General features: G+C 35.4%; 1 protein-coding gene across 34 annotated transcripts in view; it reads left to right on the forward strand.

Moving 5' to 3' along the window:
- Positions 1-27,311, forward strand: part of CLASP1 (cytoplasmic linker associated protein 1) — a 215,205-nt gene that overhangs the window by 136,279 nt on the left and 51,615 nt on the right. For 11 of the 34 annotated variants that reach the window (XM_039330094.1, XM_039330098.1, XM_039330093.1 and 8 more), the window contains 6 exons: positions 6,312-6,419; positions 7,472-7,498; positions 8,405-8,581; positions 12,763-12,870; positions 18,445-18,507; positions 25,075-25,178. In XM_039330094.1, the coding sequence (XP_039186028.1) occupies positions 6,312-6,419; positions 7,472-7,498; positions 8,405-8,581; positions 12,763-12,870; positions 18,445-18,507; positions 25,075-25,178 (587 nt within the window). The remainder of the gene's footprint in view (positions 1-6,311; positions 6,420-7,471; positions 7,499-8,404; positions 8,582-12,762; positions 12,871-18,444; positions 18,508-25,074; positions 25,179-27,311) is intronic. The other 23 variants (XM_039330097.1, XM_039330099.1, XM_039330125.1 and 20 more) reach the window with 4 other exon arrangements.

The raw sequence follows: 27,311 nt of genomic DNA on the forward strand, positions 1-27,311 counted from the left end.
GCTATTAATTACAGTAAATAAAAAAGGATGGCCTTGAAAGACAGGGCGATGATCTATTACAGTGGTTCTCAACCTGTGGGTCGGGACCCCATTTGGGGTCGAACGACCATTTCACGGGGGTCGCCAAACAACGCAATCTGCCATTTTTTCCCCCTTTTCCTTAGCTGTGCTACTCCCTTTTATTCTATTGGCTTTTGAAAGCCAATAGAATAGACTCTCTTGAGTAGAGTCTAATTCTATTGGCTTTCAAAAGCCAATAGGAATTGTCCAGGCTGTCTCTGCCCTGCTGAGCCTGCCAAAAGTCCCATTCTACAAACGGTGCTGCACCAGTTGAGTAGTCCTCGACTTAGGACCGGTTGAGTAGTCCTCGACTTACGACCGGTTGGGGTCGCGGCATTAAAAAGGTTGAGAACCACTGATCTATTACCAAGGCCAACAGTCAGGTAAATTAAATTTGAGCATAGGCTAAGAAAGTAGTTTATGAAAATGCATCAGACAGTCTTCCCACCCCTTTCCCAATTATCATGAAAATAAAAGGAGGAATCGTAGCATATTTAGATCTGCGACATTCGGTTACTATAGCTGTCCTAATAAAAGTAGTTTTACATTTGTATGGTATCTGTTTCTTAGTGTAGTTCACCTGATAGGGCTGGCATTAATTTTGTCTTCCAGTTGATAATTTCTTTTTATACATACTTTTTTTTACTTGTAAGCTGCCCAGAGTTTGTATGGAGTCAGGCAGCCTCAGAATTGGATAAATAATTAAAACTTTCTCTAAATCCATAAATCCACAGTCCCTCCCCCACCTTTTCCCAGTGATTTGCTAAAGAACAAAAATTTGATCTGCACAGCTTTGCTCAGCAATAAAGCCACACTGCACTTATCAAATTTTCTTTCTGTATATTATCAATCAGAATTATATTCAACACATTCTCTGGTGTTTTTAGTCTTGTTATGCTTCCCTTGAATAGAGAAGAATAAAGAAGTTGCACAGCCATTCCATAAGCCAAACATACCTACGTTTTAACATGTTTCCAGTTACACTGTCTTTCACCTGCAGCTTTACTGTTTTTCAACGTCATTGAATCATTTATTGTTTCTTTTTCATTGTTGTTTTTTTCTTGGACACAACATTTACAGTATTTATTTCACATATTACCATTCAGATCTCTAAAATACAGCTTCTGGAATTCCTTCCAGAATTGCTTTGGTTTTCTCTTAAATCCTTTAATGATTTTTAATACTGAATTCCATTCACGCTGGTGGAACTTTTCTTTTCACCTACTTCTAAAATAATGTTGTATTTCCATCAAAATTGCACTGTATTTTAACTACCTCCTTTAACCTTAACATTTCCTTGCTTCTTTGATAATTTTGCACCTAACTTTTTTTCTCTCTGTATGCATAATCTAATACCTTTCCTTCTACTCATGAATTTCACTGTAAATATCCAATTTAGTTGGTTTCTCATATCCTTTTTTTTTTTTTGGCAGCAGTCATTATCTTACAATCATCTTTTTCTCCTCCATGGCCTTTATTATTTCATCATTCAATTAAGCATGCTTTTTTATACTTCCCATTAGAGCAGTGTTTCTCAATCTTGGCAATTTTACGATGTGTGGACTTCAACTCCCAAAATTCTTCAGCTAGCAATGCTAGCTAGAGAATTCTGGGAGTTGAAGTCCACACATCGTAAAGTTGCCAAAGTTGAGAAACACTGCATTAGAGTAACTCCACATATTTCTATGTTACTCTGAATCTGTTCCAAGAAGTTTTTGCATTATCCTTATTTGCATTATTTTAATGTAAAATATTTTACATCATTCTTAATTATCTTGGGAGATATTGTATATATGTGTGTGTCTTCTAATACTTTCTTCATACAAATCTCATACTTCTTTTTCCTGCCATGGTTCTAGTTTCACATTAGTTTCTTTCATATATTTCATGTAAAGTTCTTCCCCGAGATTCATTTTAAACATTACTAAATAATAGTCTATCTCTCATGTATAACTGTCTTACACTTCTATATCTCACTTATTTTTCTGTGTTTCTTCATAAATAATCAAATTAGTTATGTTTCTTTATTCATTTCTGTGTTGTATGTACATACTAATAGAAATTTATTCTTAAACCATATATTACAAATAGTCCTTTTTCTAAGGAAATATTTGCCAAACAGTCACCATTCTGATTCATTCTTGGGTCTCCAACTAGCTATTCTCTTTTTCTGAATTATCTCATCTCATTCCCACCCTATTCAGTACAGGAGTCCTTGAGTTACAGCCACAATTGAGCCCAAAATTTATGTTGCTAAGTGAGACATTTGTTAAGTGAGTTTTGCTCCATTTTACAACCTTTCTTGCCACAGTTGTTAAGTGAATCACTGAAGTTGTTAAGTTAGTAACACAGTTGTTAAGTGAATCTGGCTTCCCCATTGATTTTCTTATCAGAAGGTTGCCAAAGGTGATCACATGATGTCAGGATATTGCAACTGTCATAACTATGAGTCAGTTGCCAAGCATTTTAATTTTGATCACATGACCATGGGGATGCTACAGTGGAATTGTGGAAAATGGTCATAAATCACCTTTTTCAGTGTCGTAATTTTGAACAATCACTAAACAAACTGTTATAAGTTGTCAACTACCTATATTTTTCCCTTAGATTGCATTCCTAAGGTTTCAGAGTTTTTAACAAAACTCATCCCTAATTCTTCCATGATTTGCATCTATTGGACATAATATGTAGCTGTACCCTTCCTATGGGTTTTTGCTTTTATACACCCCACCGCATCCCCCATCTGACCTCAGCAACAATTTTAGATGACACAATTTTATACATTCCAACATACAGTTAAATTTTTTTGATCATAAACTTATGCTTTTACTTTGAGGAATGTATTTATCAACCCCATTCCATAAGATAAGACCATCATTCAGATCTATTGCTTTTTTAGGTTTTTCTTAATTTCACATATACACAATTTATTATTTTTAATTACGCTTTTTTCATACTATTTAGTGTTAGACTTCATGTATAATCCAAACATAGTCTTCCACATCTCATAGTTATCACCAAAGGGGCCCACATGTTTTCCATATTGCCTATTAAGCTTTAGTCAATCAAGATTTTTACATAATAAAAATATAGACTTAGTTACCATCATTAATTGCACCCATACCACACACATCATTCACTACTAATGGTAATAACAATACAGGTTAGTTTGGGCATATTTTGATTATAGTTTGATTATAGTTTTAGACATGTAGTTGTGAATTTCACCATCCACGGCTTGGATGCAATATATTGAACATATATATGGGTACTATTATAAACCATTTTGGAATAAAACTGGTTATTTTACTCCACTCAGATTGATATTTGCAAATTATAAATAGATTCCTAAAACCTATTCTCAGAATCTGATCGTGCCTCTGGCTATAGTAACAAGAAGAAATCAAGAAGAATGATAGTGGAAAGGGACATGTGACTTCATATTCCTTTCCTAATTGGGAAATCTAGGTTCAAGTTGCATCCAAATGAAGGAACCTATCTACTGAAAGATATTAACTTTATTTATAGATTCAATATTTTTAAAAAGCTATTTGGACATTATTTAAGCAGTGCTGATTTCTAATTAATGGTTCGTGGTGTTGAGATTTTTTGAACTATATTTGCCATAATAAAATAGGCCAGTATGACATTGGAAATACTGCTGTGGAGATGAAGAAATGTGGGTGCTGACTAGTCTGAATAAGTAAATCTAGAGAGAATATTTGTGTTAGCATGCACATTATTTTAACCGAGAGTAACAGAGTTAGAGGCACATACCAGTATTAAACTGTACTGGATAAAGTATCATTGGATATTGTATTCTTTACTTCCTTATCCCTCTTTTCTATTAGATGAAAAGGCCATATCCAGTTTAGATAATAGTATGCATATAGAATCACTGTAATAAAAGCTTACTATAGATCAGTGATGGCGAACCTTTTAGAGACCGAGTGCCCAAACTGCAACCCAAAACCCACTTATGCATCATCGGGTGCCGGGTGGGTGTGGCCCATTGGGTGGGCGTGGCTGCGGTGGTAACAGCAGACTGGGACTAAAAAGTTCAATCAATCCCAACTTTGCAAGATCTTTTTTTTCCCGCAAGAATTTGAAATTGATTGAACCTTTTTTTTTGTACACGGCGGCGGAGGCCTAAAGCAAAAAGGTTTTATAAAACCCAGCTGAAGGCCTAGGACTGGGGCAACGGCCTGCATGCCCACAGAGAGGGCTCTGAGTGCCATAGGTTCGCCACCACTGCTATAGATCCTACGTAAAGTATTATAGTGCAGAATAATCTGGGGATGAGAAACTAAAAGAGACTGATATTTTTCCCTCACCCTGATCTTCCATAGGCCCATTCATAACTCAACCTTAACTTTATCCTTTTTTCATCTTTCCAAAGGACCATTTTACTAGCAGTTCAAGCACTCTCATCTACCTTTCATGTTTGGCTCTTAGTTAAAGCTATTTGACCCTGAAAGTACAAAATGAATGTTTCTGTTATGTTTTTTACTTGTTTAAAGTATTTGAATTCCGATTTTTAATAAATCTGAGGAGTGTCTCAGAAATTTGACAATAAATAAATACTTTGCATGATCAAACTGCACAATATTTTTGCTTGCATCCAACTCTGTACAAAGGATAGTGGTTGCTAGAGAGGCCTTTTGGATAAACAGACCAACTAATGGCATTATTTTAATGATAATAATTGAAGTTGCTTTTTTGACTCTGAAGGGGAAAGTAGGCCTGTATGTTTTATTGTTCTTCATGTATCCTTTCCTAAACCAATTTACATCATTAATATGGTATCATTTACAGCACCAACTCCAAACTGTTTTAGACAGATAATTGTCAGAGTACTAAAAAAAAGTATAAATGTAATGGGGAAAGTCTTCCTAGAAATTTCTTAATTTATGTGGCACTCCCTGAAAGAAGACAAGACTTCAGTTAATTAAATAACTGTACTGTATTGATATTTTTAATTGGCTTGTTATATATTCATGATTAAATTGAATTGGATAGTATCCTGCATAAAAGTAATGTCCTATTTATTGTGGAATAGATCTAATTGTGTGGCTAAGCTCCATGTGGTTTTAAGTAATAGCAAAAATTTGAACATTCAAAAGGATTCACGAATTTAAGCACCACTGTATTTTCTGATAGTGATGGCCAATAAAAGGCTTTAGGAACCTTTTTCTAAAAACAAAGGAAACTATGTCATAATCTGATCATAATAACCTGGTAGTTGCATGATAGGTATCAATATGAAATGGCCTTATGCAGATTGAAATGTATACACATTGGTCTTTCTCGATGTTAGCTGGAACTCTGACTAGTCTCTGTATACATAAGACCTCTTTATTATGATACCCCCAAAAATGATTACTGGGAAACTTTGTGGAAGCACCAGAGAGAATCCATATAAATTCTCATAAATAATAATATGTGATCTGCAGGGAAAGGAAGCTCTTTTTCTCGTCAGTAAAATAAGAGTCATGTTGCTTAATCCTATTTAATATTAATTTGAAGATACTGCCATTCATTTCTTCTTAACATATGTTCCTATGGTTCTTTCCTTTTTACATTCACACCTATTTCTATCTCTTTAATCCCAACTTTGTCTGCTGGTTTTGTATTTGCCTTGATAACTTATAAGCATCATGCAAGTTACAGGAGTATAGTCTTTTTTCCTTTTCCTGTTAGTTCTGGTGGAAATTGGTGTTTATTTGCAGTATGCTGTAAAAATAAAGATATTTTATTATATAATTCTTTCCTGGTGTTGAGTCTGGAGTTCTGAATGCATTAAAAAGATAAATAATTTGTAAGGTTGAGCATGATTGTAAACTGGTTTGGAAAACATTCTTTAGAAGTCATATGAACAGAGTGTCTCTCTGCTATTCATTAAGGCAGCCACATCTTTTTTTATATTTGTTCAAAAGTCTGAATAAGATATGAGTGCTTTAATGAGCTTGTACAAATTCGTGTCTACTTCTTCAGAATCATTTTAGAACCATGCCCAGCTTTAGTGTTTGGTATTTTTTCCACTAAGTAGATAGCTTCCATTCTAGATAATGTATACCAATGAGAAAATAACATCAGCTTCCTAATTTGGGGGAATCCAGTTTCAGTCTCTTCTTACAATTTTCTCATTTTAGTCAAATTGCAGAACTATTAAGTGAGGTGTGAGTGAAAGAAAATTAACCACAATCTCTTTAAAGTTTATCTGTCACTTTTCTGTTCTCCCCCCCCCCCAGGTCGAATTCGCACAAGGAGACAAAGCTCTGGAAGCACCAGTAGTATCACCTCAACACCTGCTGACACTCGAGGTCGCAGTCGAGCTAAAGTAGTTTCGCAGTCCCAGCGTAAGGAACCATTTAGTGTGCTATTATGAAGGAGACACTATATTTTTCAAGTTTGTTTTTCTTGCCAACCTTATTTTAATATGCATCAGCGTTTCCATTATGAGTATTCTTCAAATGCAGTTTTTAAAAATTATTTCCTATAATTAGGTCCTGACAAATTAGGCATAACACAACAGTTTTTTTTTAAAAAAAAAAATACAACTGGGGCTTAACTCTTCAGGATTCTCATTGCTCTAAGCAAGCCTATGAACTACTCATTTATTTTCCCAAACAGCAACTTTTTCACATTCTCTTACATTATAAGCACCTCTTTGCTTTTTACCTTTTGTTCCTTTAAGAAAGGAAGCAGTGTAGCAAAAGATTGCTATGCTTGGTACGGATGGCTTTCTTGTTAGAACTGATGAACTTGTTTTCTCAATCCCCAAATGTGATGTGCTGTAGTCCACAAACTGACATTCAAAATTTTTAGCATTATTGATTGCTCTGCATATGTGCCTACTTGCTAATGAGTAATATTTTCTGATGCTTATTTTATCTTTAAAAAATTGAAGTAATAAATCATAGCCAGAAACAAGAACTGTTTAGTAGATGGAATGTTAGATTTAAGGTGACTGAAGATTTTTTTGGGGGGTGGGGGTTACTAACCTCTATACTAACTGGTCATTCTGCATTATAAGCACTACCCTTGTATCTTTGTCTTGTTTTGTCTTGTTTTTCTGTGATATCATTGCCTATTTTGCAACCCTGCATTGTTGGGATTGCTATTCCCAGGACAGTAATGCTATTTGTTTGTCCCACACCCCACCAGCCTCATGGATATCAAGCATAAAACTAGAATTACAGTTTATTCTACTCTAAATAGTTATTTACTGCTTTGCACAAATGTTTTCATGAAACGTTTTGCCACATACTAATCCATAATAAAATGTGAGCAGCGATGTGCTTGTCAAAAAGAAGTTTGTATGCAAATAACAATGCTTCTTGAACTCTGTATTGTCTCGCTTTCTCTGCTTCACTTTCTGCCTGTCCTTTCGTCTGCTGTCATAATCCAGGATCCAGATCAGCTAACCCTGCAGGTGGTAAGAAATACCTTTTGTTTTTCACTCTTTTACATGTCTGTACTGCCTCTCATACTACTGTTTTTAACTGATTCAATGTCTGAAAGTATTGTAGTCCTAGAGGCTTAAAAAAAAGTAGTGTTTTTAAAATGAAAGTTCAGCCATCCATATGATGTACTTAGACAAAGTACCCATGTGTAAGTTCAGTGAGCAATGGGACTAATTCCTAGGTAACAGGGTGTTAGGACTGTAAATTTTAAGAACTGAAAAAGGATTTGAAGATGTCTTCAATTGTTTATGGAGATGTTGTATGTTAACAGCAGAAGGGACAAGCCTGACATGCTATTTTTGAAACTAGACAATTTCAAAGATAGTTTCTTACAACACAAATTGTCTTGTGACAAAAGGAAAAATTCCGCTGGGTGATTTCACTTTCATTTGCATAATTTCTTGGATATGAATGCCTATTTTTTGGCAATTACTCAGTCAGTTTTGTGGTTGGAAGATAAAATAAAATTTCAGAAAGTTTCCTTGCAAAATGCGTGAGAAAAAAATAAATAACGGGACAAAGAAATTGTGTGTATGCGCACGGATGTGAGGGAGAGTGCCCATGCAAATGAGTTCATTGGTTGCTTCTGTATAAAATATAGCTTGCTGGTATGGCTGATGATATTTGATCATTTTAAAGGTGAGTAGTATCATTCAAGGTTGTGATTGTATTCATTCATCACTCTCAACACTTTTTATTGTTAATCTATGTTGTTAACCCCCATTTTTGAACATATAATCATTTTGAATAATTTATGTATCCTGTTTTATTTTTAATTTACTATTAATTGAGCTGATTTTTTTTAAATACATTTGGTAAATTTAATGATTTGAAATATTCTGAAGACTTAAGAGCATTTGCTTGTTGTTGTTTTGTAGCTGGTAGTCGATCTAGCTCTCCTGGCAAACTGTTGGGAAGTACATATGGTGGGCTTAGCAGTGGAACAACCAGAGGACACCCAGTGCCAACATCATCCTCATCTACTGACAAACGTAGTAAAGTCCCCCGAAGCCAGGGCTGCAGCCGAGAGACCAGCCCTAGCAGGATAGCTCTAGGTAAGAGTTTTCTTGGCTGCAATATAGAGCCAAAAGATTGATTTCCTTTCTCATGCTGATTGGCCAAAGTAATTCTTGAAATAAATTACAGTTTTGCTATAATGATTTCATAGTTACGGTATTCTGCTGAGTTTGTCAATAGCATGCTAGGCAAAGAGAGCAGCAGGGCCTAGATAAAGTTGCCAATGGGATTAGCATAAATTGCCTATGTTTATACTTATTGTTTCAATTAGAAAATAGTTCTTCCTTCAGATGTGTTTTATTTTCATTTTCACTTGGCACGGTTCAGTGCCATTTGATGATATCAAATGTATTGTCCTACAGCTATAATACAGATTTCTCCTTTACCCTCCCTTTGAATGTTAGAGTTACTGCTCTGTTGTTGTTTTCTCTGATCAAAAATTGCACCTATTACTTTTAGGTTAAATACTAAATTTTATCTGAAGCGTTTTTTTTCTAATGAACTTATTAGTACTACTGTAGATGGATGACTGAACTGTTCTATCATCAGATATATTAATTATGCACAAATGCCCAACTACACATTATTAATATAAAATGGTAGTCATGGCAAATCTTATTTTAGAGGTTGAAATTAGGAAATGCAGTTGCGATGTACCAATTCAGATTTGGAACTGGGGCCTTCCGATGAGCAAACAAGATACACTTAAATATAATCACTTTAAAATCTGTTCACTCAGTTTCAGCAACAAAAAAGGTGAAAAGGCATGCAAAAGAAGAGGAATGTGACAAGGGATTTGAAGCTTGCATCAGAGAAGGAAAATGAGAATAATATCACCGACATTTATATTAATAGACAGGCAGAATGCATGGAGGAGAAAATAAGAGATAAATCATATATATGCTTCAGAAAATGATCAATGAACTTAGCACCAAATTGTGGCCAGTGAGGTCATTAACCACTTTGTGGTTTTTAAAGAGTTTTCAATCTTTGTGGTACAACACCCCCTTAATAGTAATTTTATATGATCCCAACTCTGTGAATAATTATTTCACCAGGTTTAACACAATGGCAAGAAATAAATATATGGTTTATTTTTAGTTACTAAGTTTGGTCTAAATAGAACAAAAGATCTCAAATGAAACCTCAACTAGACAGGCTTCTGCAGGCAAAGTGGGAGCAGAGCATAGATTTAGTTTTGAGGATGCAAAGCTGGTTTACAAAAGCAAATCAAGAAGCAATGACAATTCTCCTGTTTTGCCTGCCCTGTCAAAACCTACTTCCATTTTGTCTGGACAAGCCCATAACTGGCAAGGAGGAAAGCCCAAAATAAGTTTTGATGGTGCTTCCATTTTGTTGGGGCCAGTCTGATTTAGGTCTTTTTTTTTTAATATTGAATACCCTCTAAGTTTCTTAACAGTACTCCAGGACATAATGATTGACTCAAGAAAACTGTATTTTCAGTGAACCAGAAGATCTATAATTAACATGTGACTCTGAAACATGTTGTGTGGGGCTTTATTTTTTATTTTTTTTGAGCTAAGCATTTTTATGTGGAAAGAAAAAAAATACTTGCAACAGAAAGTATATATATTTAAATACAGACAGGGTTTTTCTTTCTTCTGATTAGTATGGGCGCAGAGCTTATTGGCCAGGTTAAGTACTTATTTAAAGGACTTTTTAAAAAAAAAATATAAGCAGTTGTACCACACAAATGAAAATAAATATATACTGTTCCATAGACCATCTTTTCTAAAATTATTTTGATTTACATTTATATTTACTTGCAATAGTTAACCTAGAGCAGGGGTGTCAAACTCTCAATGTCATGTGATGTGTCGCTACATATTGCGACTTTTTTGCCATTGCCGGCAATGGGGTGGGCATAGTTTCTCTATGATGCATTTGGCCTGTGGGCCAGCAATTTGACACCCCTGACCTAGAGCAATCTCTAGGAGAGACACTTCTGCTTTTGTGCTGCTGCTGTTTTCTGTGCATAATTCATGAATGTGTGTTCCTTTGTAACATAGATCAGCATTGTGAACAAGCAGCTTTTTCCCCCCTCTATACATGTGATCAAGTACTATCAAGTAACAAAGGATAGCTTATGGTGGTCCTTGAAGTTGGAAAATGATCTCTTGCTTCCAGGGGGATCAAAACTATGAACCAAAATGAAAACGTTAACTTGGAACTGTTTTACTAACTTGGTTGGTTTGGTAGCAGTAAAGCAGGACCTCAGATACCTGCATGAAGAGAGAAACAAAGCAGGAACAAACAAGCTATATACGCCAAGCATGTTGCCTTTTTACAGTTAGCCAAAATAAACCTGGAACCCTATGTGGAAACATTTATTTATTTATTATAATAATGTATATGTGGTCTACTCATCAAACACTGGCAGCTCATGATATTAAAACCCTAAGGCATGGAGGTTAAAAAAAAGTATACAAGAAATCACTAGTAAAGGACAAAAGCTTTGAGAGGAAATTGGCTGAAAAATAACAGGGGACATTATACCAGGAAAAAAAATAGTTTGTCCATGGTTTCCAAGTTTACAGTTAGGACCTTTCTTCCAGCCACATGGGGAACAGTACGCCTGGTCACCACGAGGTGGAATGTTAGCAATGCCTCTCCTACCCTGCCTTGGAATCAAAGCAAGTAAGCTAGTTGTAGATTTTCAATAGACACATGCCTCAGTTCTTACCCAGCCAAATCTCAGTGATATGCTGATTGCCACCAACAGGTCATGGAGGAGCACATAGACCAGGGGTGTCAAACTGCCGGCCTGTAGGCCGGATGTGTCAAGCCAAAACTGCACCCACCTCATTGCCAGCAATGGGAAAAAAGTCATGATACGTCGCGTGACGTCGTGAGTTTGACACCCGTGACATAGACCATTGAATAATGTGGCCTGATTAAAACATTTTCTACTCCACACTCACAGACTTACTCTTTCCCAGGCACAAACAGATAGGACTTTGTGTATTTCTTACTTTATTTCTACTTACAGCAGTGTATGACAAATACAAGTTCCATCTCTGTTAGAGCGCTAAGAAATTAATTATACAGTTAATAGATTTTTTTATTTGTCGAAATAATTAATGGGATAGATTTATAAAAGTGCATTAAACAACAGTTTATACACTTTCCAGGCCATATTTCTTATTCTTTATGAAAAGCTTCATACCACAGTGTATAATTGCTTTCAGGCAGGAACACGAATGCACACTAGGAGTAGTCATCATTATTTCAAAACAAGTGCTGCCTGAAAGATTATTTCTCTTTTCCAGGGTTATGACCTTTTAAAATGCCATTCTTTTAATTTTTAATAGTTATGTATTTGCCATCATTATAGCCTATTGAACAAATCCTGAGTGGATTCATGCCTTGAGGAGTTTGCAGTCTAAATTTTTTGTCAGTGGGCAGGAGAAATATAGAAAGGAATAGGAGAGCCAGAAAACCCAAATGGGAATAAAAGTTGTTAAAAAAAAACTCCTCTATATATGTGCTTATATGGATTAGTAATTTTTATGGGAAAATTCAACATGTATTTTTAAAACGTTGACTTCCTGAACCTGGTTTTTTTTACTATCTTTCTTAGAAAGAGAACATCTAAGGGTAGACTCAATTATGGCTGAGATAGAGAAGAAGGAGAATTTAAAACAGTCATAATAACACTATGAACCAAAGAGGAATATAAAATAAGTTGAATACAAATAGTATGTTCGTTTTGACATTTTGCATGATTAAATATCCTTTATTTTTTCCTTTGTCATCGATTATTATGACGAATCTGCATAAAAATTATATAAATATGTTATTTCTTTAGGTTTGTATTGCTCATTCCCTATTAGAATCATTTACTTATCCCTCTAAAATAGAGTTGACCTTTCTTTCCTGATATTTTCTCTCTCCTCCTTCCCTCCCCCCCCCTTAAGTGGAATCTAAGTCAATCTGAAACTATTATAACCCTGTTTTCCCAAATAGGTTTTTCTGGCTTGTGATAAATAGAACAAGGTTCTCAGGAGGGTCAGAACATCTCAGATGTTCTTGGGCAAGTTCAGCATGTTCACAGTTTATACGTAACAAATCAGATTGGCAGTTGTCTGGGATATTACTAATGTCAGTAATGACCAAAACTGTAAATTTATTGTCTCAGCGTTGTATCCTCGTTAAACTTGTGTTCACCTTCTCTGAAACTCTCCATGCTGCATGCTAGCACGGAGCAGCCGTATCCCCCGACCCAGCGTGAGTCAGGGGTGCAGCCGCGATACCAGCCGTGAGAGCAGCCGAGATACAAGCCCTGCTCGGGGCTTTCCTCCACTTGGTGAGTACCTGTAGGCACTAGAGCTTCTAAGGGCCACCCCTCCTCTTTCTTGCTAGTTCGTCGATATACCTCTGAGTGGAATGGGCTTGTTATTCTCTTCTTTTTTAAAACTCTTTTAACATTCCTCCTTTCTGACCTTATTTATTCTGTTCATTTCTGCATGCTTAAATCCTGCTTTCCTTTACTAGGAAAACCCATAGTTTGAAATGCTTTTGACAATATCTAAATTTTTGGGACATGCACTTAGGCGCCATTGGTCTTGACAAAAGCAGCTATTGTAAAGGCTACATCATTCCAGGGAAAGTTGATGCTACTAGAAAGCATGACCTGCCTTTTTTGATCCAGTGCAAAATGGGGGTCCTTTGGAGAAAATTTAGTAAATGTCTTCATAATATACTTTTTATTATTTTGCATTGTATTCTTGGGCCTGAGTGCATGCCATATCAAGGATAACGTTTTCCAAGCCCCAGGTACACTGAGAATTCCTTTTCTGTATAAAAAGCTTGTTCCTTAATTCATAGAGCTCAGTGTTTATTTCTGCTCTTGAGAAATTTACCATCTCTCTTGGTTTTTAAATTATGATCCAGCCAGTGTAATTTACAGAGACCTATCTTTTCACATCAGAAACACGAAGTCTCGTTTCTTTGTATATAATGTTTTTTTTCTGCATTATTATTAAAATAATTGTATATTTTTAGGAAAATATTTTTACAGTTAGGGCAATCTGAAATCTTGAAAATTGTGTGTTTGTGTGTGATGTGTGTGCGTGCATGCACACATTTGTGTGTTTCTGACTGCTTCAGTTCAATTATATTTCTAGTTTGTCCACATATTTAGAGAGTGTACTTGAAATCGAGGAAAGAAGGCGGTACAGATATAGAACTTATCCTACTGTCCATGAGGTTCACAGGGCCTACTTTTAACATTAATTAGTTACATTTATTCACCATCCATCTTGGTGTTCTGTGACTCTGGGCAGTTTACAATAAAATTATATTATAAAAGATTAAAACATGATAAATACATTATAATGAACAAGGAAATAGCTAAGATAATGGGGGTAGGGGGGTGGGGTTGTACCCAGTAACTCCCACCAGGATGACATGCTCCTCTCTGGACCCCAGGCCAATTGGCAGAGCCAGGTTTTAAGGCCATTATAGAATATTACTGTTGAAATAATTCTGTGAAAAGAATTAAGAGTTGCAAGATGGAGAAGTTACAGCAGAAGGGAAAAGCGCTATGAGGCTTCTGAGTGATTATTTATTTCTTTGTTTTTCCATTTTTCCTGTTAGAAAGCTAGAGTCCCAGTAATGTCCCATATAGGAATCGCTTGTGGTATGCACATATTTTAGCCAAGAGGACCAGACAGAACAAAATGGACAAAATAAAATTACTGAACTTTAATTCTGCTTAGTGGGGCACAATGGCTCAGAACTTAAAGATGCTGAGCTTGTCAGCTAGAAAGCAGACAGCCTTCATTCAAGACTTTGAGCGCTGAGTGCCGTGGTGAGCTCCTGTTACTTGCTCCAGCTCCTGCCCACCTTGCAGTGCGAAAGCATGCAAATGTGAGTAGATAAATAGGTACTGCTTTGGTGGGAAGGTAACAGTGTTCTGTGCGCCTTGGCATATAGTCATGCTGGCCACATGACCACACAAATATTTTCGGACAATTCTGGCTCCCTTGGCTAAGAAATGGACATGAGCACTGCCCCCTAGAGTGAGACAAGACTGGAAAGGGGAAAACCTTTAGTAATTCTGCATATGGATAAAAAGCAATACTATTTAACAATAGACATTATTAATTTATAAATAGGTTAATCTAATTCGCCCACCGGTGGCTGTTAAATTTACAAAGCAACAAAATGCATACTTGGGAGGGGGTTTTGTGTTGTTGTTTTTTTGTTTGTTTTGTTTTTTGCCAAAGTCATAGATGGGCCGTTTGTAGGATCAAGCCTGGACATTAATGTTTTAATGGGATAGGAAGTGTGTGAATTGTTTTACTTGTGAATGGATTAGGATTTTTTGGCATTTGGCATTTTCTACACACACATATGTACATACAAAACACATTTTATTTAACTGAATTATGTGTATTTTGGGATTCAGTTATATTTTTCTTGTGTTTCTTACCTGAAAATAGATGGAGATAATTCTAGATGCTGCAAGGAAGGTGATTTGGGTCTGCATCCAAGGCAACAATTTCAATGTAAATAAATAAATAAAAATTATAAAAACTTGAGTTAACTAAGGGCCACAGAGGATCATTTTAAAATCCATTACAGAATGCAAAGGAATCTGTCACTTTTCCTTGCTGCTATAAAAAGGATAAAAGCTTCTTCCTTTGATCTAATAGAATAGTTTGTATCATAAACATTTGCATAGAGCAAAGGGCTGCTATTGTGAGCCAGAAACCAAAGTCGGAATGAAGAACCTATGCCCAGCTATAATACATTTCACCTTTCAGCATGATTACTACAATTACTAAAAGATACAGTTCAAGAACATCTTGAGATACAGGTCCCCATTTCTTTTTTACAGACATTTTAAGCCTACTTGATTTATTGAAGGCATTAATTTTAATGTTTTAAGTCATCCTAAAAATGTGTGATGCCATTAATGTAATACTTGGCTGAGGTTTCAGCTTTAGTATTGTATTTATGATTAAATAATAATAAATAATTTTTACTTATATTTCATTCCTTTGGCTAAATTTTATGAATTAGATCTAGCTCATAATATCTGAACAATTTGCTTAACAAAGGTGCCAAAAGTCTTCCTGATTGTACTAGAGTATAAATCCAAGAAACAAAGAAAATCTGTAATATAATTGCTTCAGGACACTTAAAATTGTAAATGTTGTAGTCCTTGGGGGGGGGGGAATCCAGATTTTAGGAAGACTTTAAATTTGGTTTCAATATAGACGCACTCTATTATTGAATTACCAAGAAATATGTAAGAATATTTACAAATTTCCCTGGATATTTAAATATCTTGGATATTTTTAATGTTTCCTGTCATGTCAGAAAATATGTACTGAACAATGTTAGTTACAGCTCCAGCTCTGACCAAATTACCACCTAAGGGAAACCAGCAGTTCATTTTGTTTCCCATCCCGCCCAGGTTTAATAGCTTATTATTACAAATAATTAAGCACATATTAATCAAAACTACTAATATTAATAGAAAGTGATTCACAAAATATTATTTTAATAACTGTCAATAACTTCTCAGAATCCACTGCTAACTTACATTGTTCCAGCTTCACTGTCATTAGCTAACATTTTATTATATAGTTCAATACATTGTTGATTGTTTTATTTTTAAACAATTTCTAAATCCTTTTGTTTTTAACTCTGGATGGTTCCATGCAAATTGTGGCCATGCAACTCTGGTAGTCTGCAAATTCTATTGAGGCAATTTCTAAATGCTTTAGTTAACAGTAACTGCACTAATCCCAGCATCTAATTTGCTATCTTGATAATTGAGATAAAGACTGCTACGAGCAAAGTCATCTAAGCCCATTAGACTGGTTTATATAGACCAGCACCAGTTCAAAAATTTTTAAATCATTTCTTTATTTTTTTAGAAAGAAAGAAAAAAAACAAATTATAGTGAGGGTAAACCAAATCAAAGCATATGCATTCTGCATCCTGGGATAGCAGAGCTATGGTTGCTGAAATAATACTGTTGATCTAGAAAAAAAAACCTGCATTAAATAATTCCTTTAAAATACTAGCAATTCTAAGGTGATTTGTAGGAAACAAAATTTTGAAAACCATGAGTCTGTTGAATAAAGAGATGGTTCAAAAATAATGGAGCTGAAACACAACTTCTCATCCCTCAGTTGCCTCTTCAGGCTTTTTTGCTGACGCTTTTTGATTAGCAAGGTTTATTCATTTTGCTTCTCTTTGCATGTGTATGTATTGATTGGCTGTGCCCAATACACCCAAAGAAAACCATAGAGTATAGAAAGATCTACATTGCATAGGTGTTTGAATACCTTTCCAGGCTTTCAGCATGATTTGCTTGTCTTTAACCTGCAAATGTGACAATCTGTTTGACTTCAAGAATGCAATTGAGTCATTTTATAGGAGCAATTTGTGCTTAATATCTTAAGTTCATTAGAAATATTTTCTTTATAGTTCTTTTGTTCAGTCCCAGAATTAAAATAACATTCTAAATGCAATTATAGTATGCATCTCATGTTGTTTCTTGTAGGACAAGTTATTTCTTTTTTTCCTTAATTATATGCTACATTCTGTTAATATAGTAATTGTACAGATTGAGCTATTTTATTCTCTAGCAACATTGTAGAAACCTATTCGAGCAAATAGTAATTTCCAAGCTCTTATATCTAGTTTAACCTTGGAATTATTCACATTGGCTATTCCACACTGCATATAATTTTGTTTATTTAAAGACATATATCAATATAAATTCTGATTTTAGTTAAGTTTTGGTGGGATTTTAAAGTCCCATATACCAGAAATATTTTCAGTTTAGAGCTATTAACATTGTGAATGTGGTTAAAATAACTGTTGCTATTACACCTTTTCTTCTCAGGTATTCAGTTCTATCCATCCACAAAGCTGGTTGGTTGCAGGCCATTCTGTAACCTAATTAGTACTATTTCAGCTATCCCATTTTATTAATTTTGCCTATTAGTCAAAATACACACATCCAGTATTGTATCTGAGTTTGTACATGGGCGATGCTGTGTGGATTTGGGAGTCCTATTAGATTAGACTCTGGGAAAGAATAAGTTTTGCATGAAGAAAGTCCAAAGGACCAATTTCTGATGTACAGATAATAGTTCCAGATAGGAACTTTTAAAAGAGATTTTCTTTTTGTGAACTATGGGACAGCCATTGACTGTTAGACTGAATACAGTTTGGAAGATGGATCAATGAACTGAGTCTACATAAAATAACTTTGCAATCAAATTAATAAGAACTTGAATAATAAATACTTTGCATGTCCTAAGTATAATTCGTATTGTCACTATGTTAAACGAAGGTTACTTCCGGTTGTCTGTTGCTTTTCTGCACTAATTTACTTTGTCCCTGATTTAAAATTGTCTTTTTATTGATTATGGGATTTTACATCTTTGAATGGAAAAAACTTAACTTTTATAATTGCAAGCACACTTTCTAAGGATTCATTGTAGTCTCACCTTAGGATTTGGATTGTTTACATCTAAATCCTATTGCTGCTGAGTTAGTCATTTCATGTTATCATGGTGATTCACCTGTATTCGACAGGTGATTATTGTTATCGATCTCTGCTGGACTTCATACAAGCTGGAAGGCTTAGAGGTTATTCCTTTCGTTTTCCATATATCATATGTTCCATAGTTGAGGGTGGAGGGAGCGTATGCAAGAAACGCTATGTCAGACCTACCATGGGGCTTGCAATTGATTTTCAAGTCCATTCATACACAGTGCCATTTCTTTTCCCTTTGTAATCCCAGTGTTGGTAGTGAATCATGTGCATCTCCTTTGGATTGTGGCATTGTTTTTGTCTGAAGTACTTGTGTGTTAATTCTGTGGGTGTTGCCATTCCTTTTACTTGCAGCCTCTCGACGTCATTCCAGATCCACTAGTGCTCTCTCCACTGCTGATTCTGTTGGGCAGTCAGGTGAACAAGTGCTAACTGCATGAATCTGCTTCTTAATATTGTCTCTTTTTATTGCCTTTGTAACATTTGCTCTCACAAATGTCATTCAGCACTTAGCATGTGGGATCATCATGAGATTATTATTATTTAACACGCTTTTGTCATTTTCTATTTTGAATGTTTTTATTTTTGCTCATTTTTATTCTTTTGCTTAATGTTATTTCTGGAAATCAAACAATATTACAGCAGCTTATAGAATATTGTCATATACTTCCTATGTACCTCTTAGGAAGTACTAAGGAAGGACACTGTAACTTCCTCCTCTTTATATCTATGAAAAGCAGCTATAGCAATTGTTCATTAGTGAGTAATATTTCTAACAGCTAGCAAATGTGACAGCTAGCAAATGAGATTAATGCAACTAAGGAAGAGAGTCAGATTCAGCTATAGCTTTGAGTTTTTAAAACTGTATTGATTAGGATCATGCATAATGCTAAATCAGAATCTATGCATGAGCAAAGAGACCCTGTATGGATAACCAGAACACAAATATTTCCCTTTTTTCATAAAAGTGATTGGGAGACGAAATAAGCCACAACCTCATTTTACTTTACACAAACATTTCCTGGCCTCAGATATTCCAGATGTTTTAGCTATAGTTCTCACCATTCTAAACCATCATAGCCACTCAACATGCTTGGGCTCATTAATCAAAAATCTGGACAATAACAATTGGAGAACACTGCATTAGCTAGTCCTTGCCATGATTCGGGGAACGGACATCCAAGTCTGAGGCTTTACCAAGGATCTTTGCTGCTAGTTCGTGTAGTGCTACAGGAACACAGTCATCAAAATGGCAAAACTTTGCCCATCAACCCAACATTTATAATTCTGAGACATAAATAAAACAGTAGAATTTCAATTTAATGGGCAGGCTGCTTAGGTCTCTTTTGAAAACTATGCTGCTGCTTTGATGACAGGAAATTATATAAAAATTAGATTTGAAAAGAAAGTCATTATGATGTTATCTGGGATTTGGAATATATAAATATTGAAAGAAAGAAAAAACTCTAGAAACAGCATCTACCTCTGTTTAATACAAGTTTTAAATACTGATAATGTAAACCAGAAGAGACCATTTATTTATGTATTCCTATCATGTAAATTCCAGATTTAAATCTGAAACTTTGCTCTATTTACCTAATAGTTTTGACTTTATGTGGACCACAGAAATAAGCTCCATAATGTTCCTTGTTTTCTTTATATTGATTTAAGTTATAAGGTCCCATTGAATGAAAAAGAAGCTTTCTTGAAATATTTTTAACATCAAAACTTCATATTTAGAATATTTACAAAAGTTCCCTTTGCTGTAAGAGATTCTTGTTCTTTAACTTAAGTGAGGCCCAATCATGTATGTGACTTCCATCCAAGCTAGTTTATAACAAAAGTCCTTGTGTATCACAGATTAAAGGCCATTGCCAAGACTTTGATGGGTTAATTCCAGTTTACTCAGCCCTCCCCATCACTACTCACATACTGGCCAGTTACCCATGAAACAATTGCTCTTTCTTTTTTCCCACACTCCCCCCCCTTCTTTTCTGCTGACCCTGTCTCTCCACTTCTTGAATGCATGGCTTGTTGGTAATAAGGCTTATTATTCCAAAAATACAGCCTGCTACAAACATGTGCTGTATTAAGCTTGGCCAACACTGATAAAACATGTAATTTAAGGATGTAAATCTAGTATGCTAATTGTTACATATAACCATTTAATAGCATTTAATATTCAGGTTTGGAAGTAAGCATTTTGAGTCAAAAGTTTCTTTAAATTTACATTGCTTTATGTTTGAACCAGACCTCAATATAATACATCTTTGTAACATATTAAAATGCTTCTCCCAATTAAACTTTATAATATTACTCCTCAATATTATTTCTTAACTGAGTTCCATCCAGATGTGCTAGAACAGGGGTCTCCAACCCCCGGTCCGGTCCACAGCTTGCCAACAAGCGGACTGCACAAACAAGCAAAGCTCCATCCTTGGGATGCAGGCAGTATTCAAAACCACACCTCCTCTTGTCTGCAGAAAAACCTTTCTCCATGGCACCGGTCCCTGGTGCCCAAAAAGTTGGGGACCTCTATGCTAGAATACAATTTCTGTCTTCCCCGCCCAGTCTGGCTATTCATCATGATAGCTAGGAGAGAATGAATGATGCAAACCACGATACTTGGAAGACAGGAGGTTTGGAAAAGCCACTTTATATGCTACTGATATTCATTAGTACAGTCTGAATTAATCTTGGAATAATATTTCTTTCCATGGAGTTAATTAATGACCTTTAATACCATTTCATAATCTTCTCCTAAAATAGTTCCTTCAGTGTTAGATGTTATTAACAAAATTGAAATAAAATGACATAGCATCACCAATCTTTCTGTGTAACGGAGGTGCCCATGAAAAGATTTGAAAATTTTCTATTGAGATTTTGGAAGCTATCACCAACATTCAAGCCCCTGCCTTAGTACCTGAATAGAATACAAGTAGTCTTCATTTAATGACACCAGTTGGGACTGGAATTTCCATCGTTAAGCAAAATGGTCATTAAGCAAAACATCACATGACTGCACCGCTTAGCAACAGCAGTTCTGGTAGTCCTGGTGGTGATCATTAGGCAAGGACCTCATGCTTCTGCCTTATTGTGCTTGTCTCCACTTCAACTCCCCCTCACTGTCTCTCTGCCCATGTCTTCCCTTTTGGCCACCCTAATTCCACTGCCTTCCCCCCCCCCCCCAGCTGATCTTCCTTTCACTGCTAATGAGGAACACCTAGTTGAGGCATCTGCTGGCGCTTTGTGAGGCATTCAAGTACTGCATGGAGCCTTCGGGAAGCATTACCAAAGACGTACGAAGGCCAGCAGCTGTCTCAGCCAGGCATGCCTTGTCAACAATGGGAGGAGAAGACAGTGATGGTCAGCAGGAGGCAGCAGCAGTGGAGTTCAGGATGGCTAAAAGGGCAGAGATAGGGGAAAATAGGTGGGATGGGGATTTGAAGTATAGATTACAGTTGCAAAGTGCCTGGATTTTGATCATGTGACAGGGCCACTGCAAGTCTATAACTTTGATTCCTTCAATACCATCGTAATTTCAAATGTTTACTGAACGAATGAATGGTCATTAAGCAAGGACTACCTGTATGCTATTCTCTGTCAGTGTAGTAGTTTTAGAGTCTTCTGGGATTTATTGAGAATTTCTGCTCCTGCGCCTGAGGTAAATTTCCATTATCTGACAGTGTTATGATCTAGACAGGCACTAAAAAATACAGAATATAATCCAGTAAGAAGTTCATTTCTTCATCATCACCACACCACCATCATCATCTTTGTTGCTGTTCATATGCTAAAAACTGGGACATAAAGTTGCATGTCAAATATACTTAATGTGATTTAATTTAATTGTTTCTATTGAATATTTTAAAGGCTTGCAACTTTACTTTGCCATTTTGATTATCCATGTCTTTTTAAAAAACTATCTTCCCTTTTCTAATGCAATGACCATTTTTATTCAAAACAACATGAAGCCAGATTTAGCACTGGTTCTTCTGGAAATTTGATTATTTCAGTTTGGTTAGAGTAAGCAGGAATAAGATTTTCACTTTTATATAAGAAACTTTTTTTTTGGCTGCCAAATTTATTTCTGAGAAAATGTCCTTTTGGAGGGGGTATCAATATTCAAACTGGGATGCAAATATACTTTTATTTATATTTGGACTGTCAAATGATTATTTTGTACTGTATCAAATCAGGATGTAATCTAGTCAAGATTATTGTTTTTTTTTTTAAAAAAAAACAATAACGTAACTGCATATTCGTGATAGACTCCTTTCTCATGGTTCCAAAAATTACTAATTTCTCATGCCACGAAATTAGTCAAGTAATATCCATGAGATATCATCCTAGGAAGTATGACTAGGTTCTTAATACAGTGATAATACTGACTTGCAATGTCTGTGAGCAAAATCTACAGTCTCAGATGCTCACGTATTTTTAGTGGAACAACATTGCAGTTTGTATACGTACGTATATGATGAATATGTATGTGTATACATTTTGTTTTCACAAATAGTAGAGATCCAGTTATACTTAAATTTTTCAAAAATGTTAGTGATACTTTTGCAAGATTTAACTGAGGTGAAATTCCATTTCAGTTGAGTTTGGAACCAAAGGACTGAAAAATCTAAGTTATCCTATGATTGATTGCATCTTTGAAATATTCTGTTCAGTTTGTTCACTAGAGAATTGCAATATATTTTCATAATGTACCAAATACTTACTAGGCCTTAAGATATTATGTTGAATGAACAAAATGACATAGCAAAACATTTGGATTCTCATATTCATTATCATCATTTCACCAAATCCTCCTGCTTGGAGCAAAGCTGATGTTTGAAACAAGCATCTGTGCTGCTTCAGCAACTACATGCATTAAAAAAGGAGATAGTGATACATATAGTTTTTCTTTCCCTGTGAACTTCATCAATTCCTTTTCAAAGCAGATTTTCATTAAAGATATTTAATTTTCGCATGTAATGTGTATATATATATATTTATATATATTAGAAAATGTGCTTGTTGTCAACTGTCTGATCTTAGTAAAATTTGAAAAATATCAAACTCTTAAGTGGCATTACCACAATGCTCAAATATGTTTAATTTTGCTTTCTTCATGTTAGCAGCAGCAATTGTTCACAACGTTGATCTGATTTTGTTCCCCTTAGTGGAAACTTAACAATAAAGTTAAATGAAATTTTTGTCTGCAAAGGCTTAAAATCGGTTCATAAATAATATTTCCCAATGATATTTTTCTGTTTCTAGGTTTTTATATCGACTGTTGTTGTCATTTTCTCCATGTGATATTGAAAGACATTTCTGTGCATTAGAATTGAAATCATAACACTGCTTAAACAAATGTGATTTTTAATTAGAGTACCCTTAAATAGTTACGTGCAATTTCTTAACATAAAAAGTATATTTGTTGGTAGCCACAAAATGATAATTTGTACATCTATCCTCTAACACGGGGTCCCAGTGTAGCTTTACTCATGCAAGTGGTGGGCTGGCACATACACGCATGCATACGCAGCTCAACTAGTCAAGCTACATGTGCTTGTGTGTGTGCACTAGCCCACCCCTCATGCGAATAGAGCTATGCCCATGCATGTGTGCCAACCCGGTGCTCATGTGGCCCAGTTTCCCTCTACCCCTCCGGCCAGGCCATCAAGCCGCAAAGGTTGGGGATACCATACTATGAGTGAAATCCAGTTTAATGGGGCTACAAATGGAAGGGATATTAAAATAAATAAATCAAGAGATACATGGAATAATCTAATTCTTTATTAGATTCACAATATTAGTTGGACACCATTGAACAGATCTTTTGAGGTGCATGGGAAGCATATTTCCCTTTACACCAGTTATATGCAACTAATTGCCTTCATTGGGATGGCTATTTTAAAATCTCCCACGATTAAGCCTTTGGGAGTTCATTGATGAAGAAGGAAAAATGACAGCTGTGTACACTTTAGGCAACACTGGTCCAGATAATTTTATTAAAAAAAATAATAGGTAAATCAATCCATTGATGGTATATTCAAAAATGCACATTTATTCTAATACTGCATTACTTCTCCAATATATTAGTGTTTTTCAATCTTGGCAACTTTAGAATGCATAGATGGTGCTAGGGGATTCTGGGAGTTGAAGTCAACACGTTGTAAAGTTGCCATGGTTGAGAAATACTTTCATATAGTATACATAAAAATCATAATTTAATCTTTAGATTTAAGGAAATAAAATAGTGATTACTTTAAAAACCCAAATTAGTAAATCTCAAAGAATTCTTAATGGGCGAAATAAATTAATATTATTTATTTTAAAAGTATAACATTTAACTATATATTAAGAGATTGGAAGGGGGAAATCTTAAAATTATTTGATGGTCTATGAAGATTTATTCATCTACCAAATACAATGGGAATAGTGCATAGAGTATTTGTTTTTTGTTTTTTTTTAAACTGTCACCTTTAATTTTTTGTTGATCAGTTGTACAAATTGCTGGAGCTTTACTTTCGATTCTTGGTTCTGTTTTCACTAAAATTTAACCAGCAAGTACACAAATATACAACAATCACAATAATTGGAACTCTTCAGATTAAGACTTGAATCGGCCAGTTCATAAAAATGCTATTACAAGACCTAGAAGTAACTTAAGAAATTAACAATATATTACTGCAAGTTTCTTACGAAGTTGAAGAACTTAGCCATAGTGCTTACACTTCCTGCTTTGAAAAATTTAGAATATGTAAAAGTAGTTATATTTAACCATTATTGTAAAAGAGTTTAAATAACAGTCTCCCTTCTGTCCCTCTTTTCTAACCACATACACAGAATTTGTTTGACTTTCTATTATAGCCTCATAGTAATTCTTAAAACTTGGACCCAATAAGAATTAAAGCAGCCAATGGCCTTATTAATATTCCAAGGGGCTGTGAACTTATGTAATGATGGCTTTCATTCTTGTCTTTTGTGCAGACCGGTTTGGGCTTGGCCAGCCAGGCAGGTTGCCTGCCTCTATGAATGCAATGCGAGTTCTGAGTACAAGCACAGATCTGGAGACTGCTGTGGCAGATGCATTGGTAAGAGGGAAAGCACAACATGTTACCAACTCCAGAAAGTTACTTGAAGTTGCTTTCTGTACGTACATTTTCCTCTCTTAATTTTATATGTGTTCTATTAAATGAGCCTGTATGTGTACATGTGAGTCTGCCTAAATCTTTCTTTAGGATTTGGGAAGATGTGAGGAAAGGGAGTTTTAATCCATAATTGCATTGTGAAGAGTTAAATTGTTGGTATTAGTGCAGTGAAATGTGGAAGATGAGTTTCACAGTCTGATCCTGATTTTTTAATTTGTGGAAATAAATCTTACTGTTTATATACATTATCTCTCAAGTGAATGCATTATAATAGTGAAACCATCTGTGTCAAATGCTCATGAATGCCACTATGAAGAGAATTGACCAGTCTCCTAGTATAAGTTGTGAATAATACTTATACTGGATGTGTCAGTATGTGCAATATTTGCTTCGTGTTCCACAATTGTGTTTTATTCTTATTCATTTGCCAATTTTGGAAAGTTAAAATTTATAGTTGAAATAGCTATTGAGAATAAATTGCTTTGTCCTACCCTAGGGAAAGTTGTATGGGTTATCTTGACAAAGGCTCCTGTCATTAATTCTAGAAGTTTCTGATCAGGTCACGTGTTAATTACCATTAACAATAATTAATAATAATTAGATTATGGGTTGATTGATGTGCACCTGTTGGTTGGTCTTTGGATGATTTGCAATAATAAAACACATTTGTGATTCTTAGTTATGTAGCAGTAAAAGGAATACAATTGCAGTCATCCAGTCATCACTCTTCAATTCTGAAATTCTATTAAATATAAGAAAGGTTAAAAAAACAAAAGCTTATGTACAAAAATAAGGTGAATTAAAACATGTTCCTGGACTTAAAGTTCATTAAATCTATGTACTTTAATATTTTCAAATTCTCTTGTACTCTTGAAATTAAGAGTCTACTTAAAAGCAAAAATATATAAATACTTTTATAAACAAATTACTGCATCCCTGATTGCAGATGATTCTATGGACTAGGTTTTAAGTTCATTTTTATTGAACATTACTTTTGACATTTTGCTGTTACTCCCAAATGTTGGAGATCCAGGGTGGCAGACAATATATGGAAGGCTCTTAGCATTATGAACTATGAGTTACAAGATAATGTACAAATAGCTTCTATTGTCTCTAAATATGTTATTGTATAACACAGTGCAGTGAAACCTGCATTCTCATCCACTGAATGATTGATAAATACTATATGAAACTGGACTTTTGCAGATTATTAGGAAGCACATGCTACATGCACATTTTTGACATTATTTTATAGCAGAAAAAAACCACAATTCGAACATTTTCTTTTGCTTTTCTGCTGAATCCAAAATTGTATTATTTTTATTCCATTGGCACTGTTCATAAAGACTGAATATGTAATGGATTTGCAAACTAAACTAAAAAATAATGAAATATTAAAATTGGAGCCACTTGGCTGATGAAGGTTTAGTTTCTGATTTATAAAATGAGGTTTATTGGATAAAATGATTTTAATTATAGGTTGATAACCAGGATTTTATTAAATACAGATAATCCCCGAGTTACAAGCGTTCCCTTAGCGAACATTTGAAGTCATACAATAAGCCCCCCCAGTGCTTATGAGCAAGTCTTGAAATTACGAATGTTGCCGCACCACGGCAGTCGTTCACCTTTACGAGTGACCACAGTGGTACTGCAACATTCACCCTGGTTATTCCCTCCCTCCCCACCCCTGCCATGGGTCTCCCTAGGCACTAGGCCTTCAGTACTCACCCTGTGAAGATCGAGATCCTTCGCTTTCTTGGTGCTCCAGGCCTTCGGTGCAATTGCAGAGAATGGAGGCCTGAAGTAACACAAGTTCACGCGAGATCAGTGGGGCGACATCTCACGCTACTGATCTCGCATGATCTCATGGTTCTTTAGGCTTCTGTTCTCGGCAACAGAGAATGGAACTGAAGCTGGGGGATCCTTCTGTATACCTCTGCCGCATGGACCTATGGCCGGGAGACACTTCTGAGGCCTTCCAGAGGCTGGATCCGGCCATTGGAGGCCTTTTCCAGACTGCTGCCACCCAGATCTGAGGCTGCAGAACACTTCCGTGTATCTCGGTAGGCTGCA

The sequence above is a fragment of the Crotalus tigris genome, unplaced genomic scaffold (genome assembly GCF_016545835.1).
Source record: "Crotalus tigris isolate CLP2741 ecotype Arizona unplaced genomic scaffold, ASM1654583v1 scf7180000024424.1579004, whole genome shotgun sequence".
In the NCBI taxonomy this organism is placed as follows: Eukaryota; Metazoa; Chordata; class Lepidosauria; order Squamata; family Viperidae; genus Crotalus; species Crotalus tigris.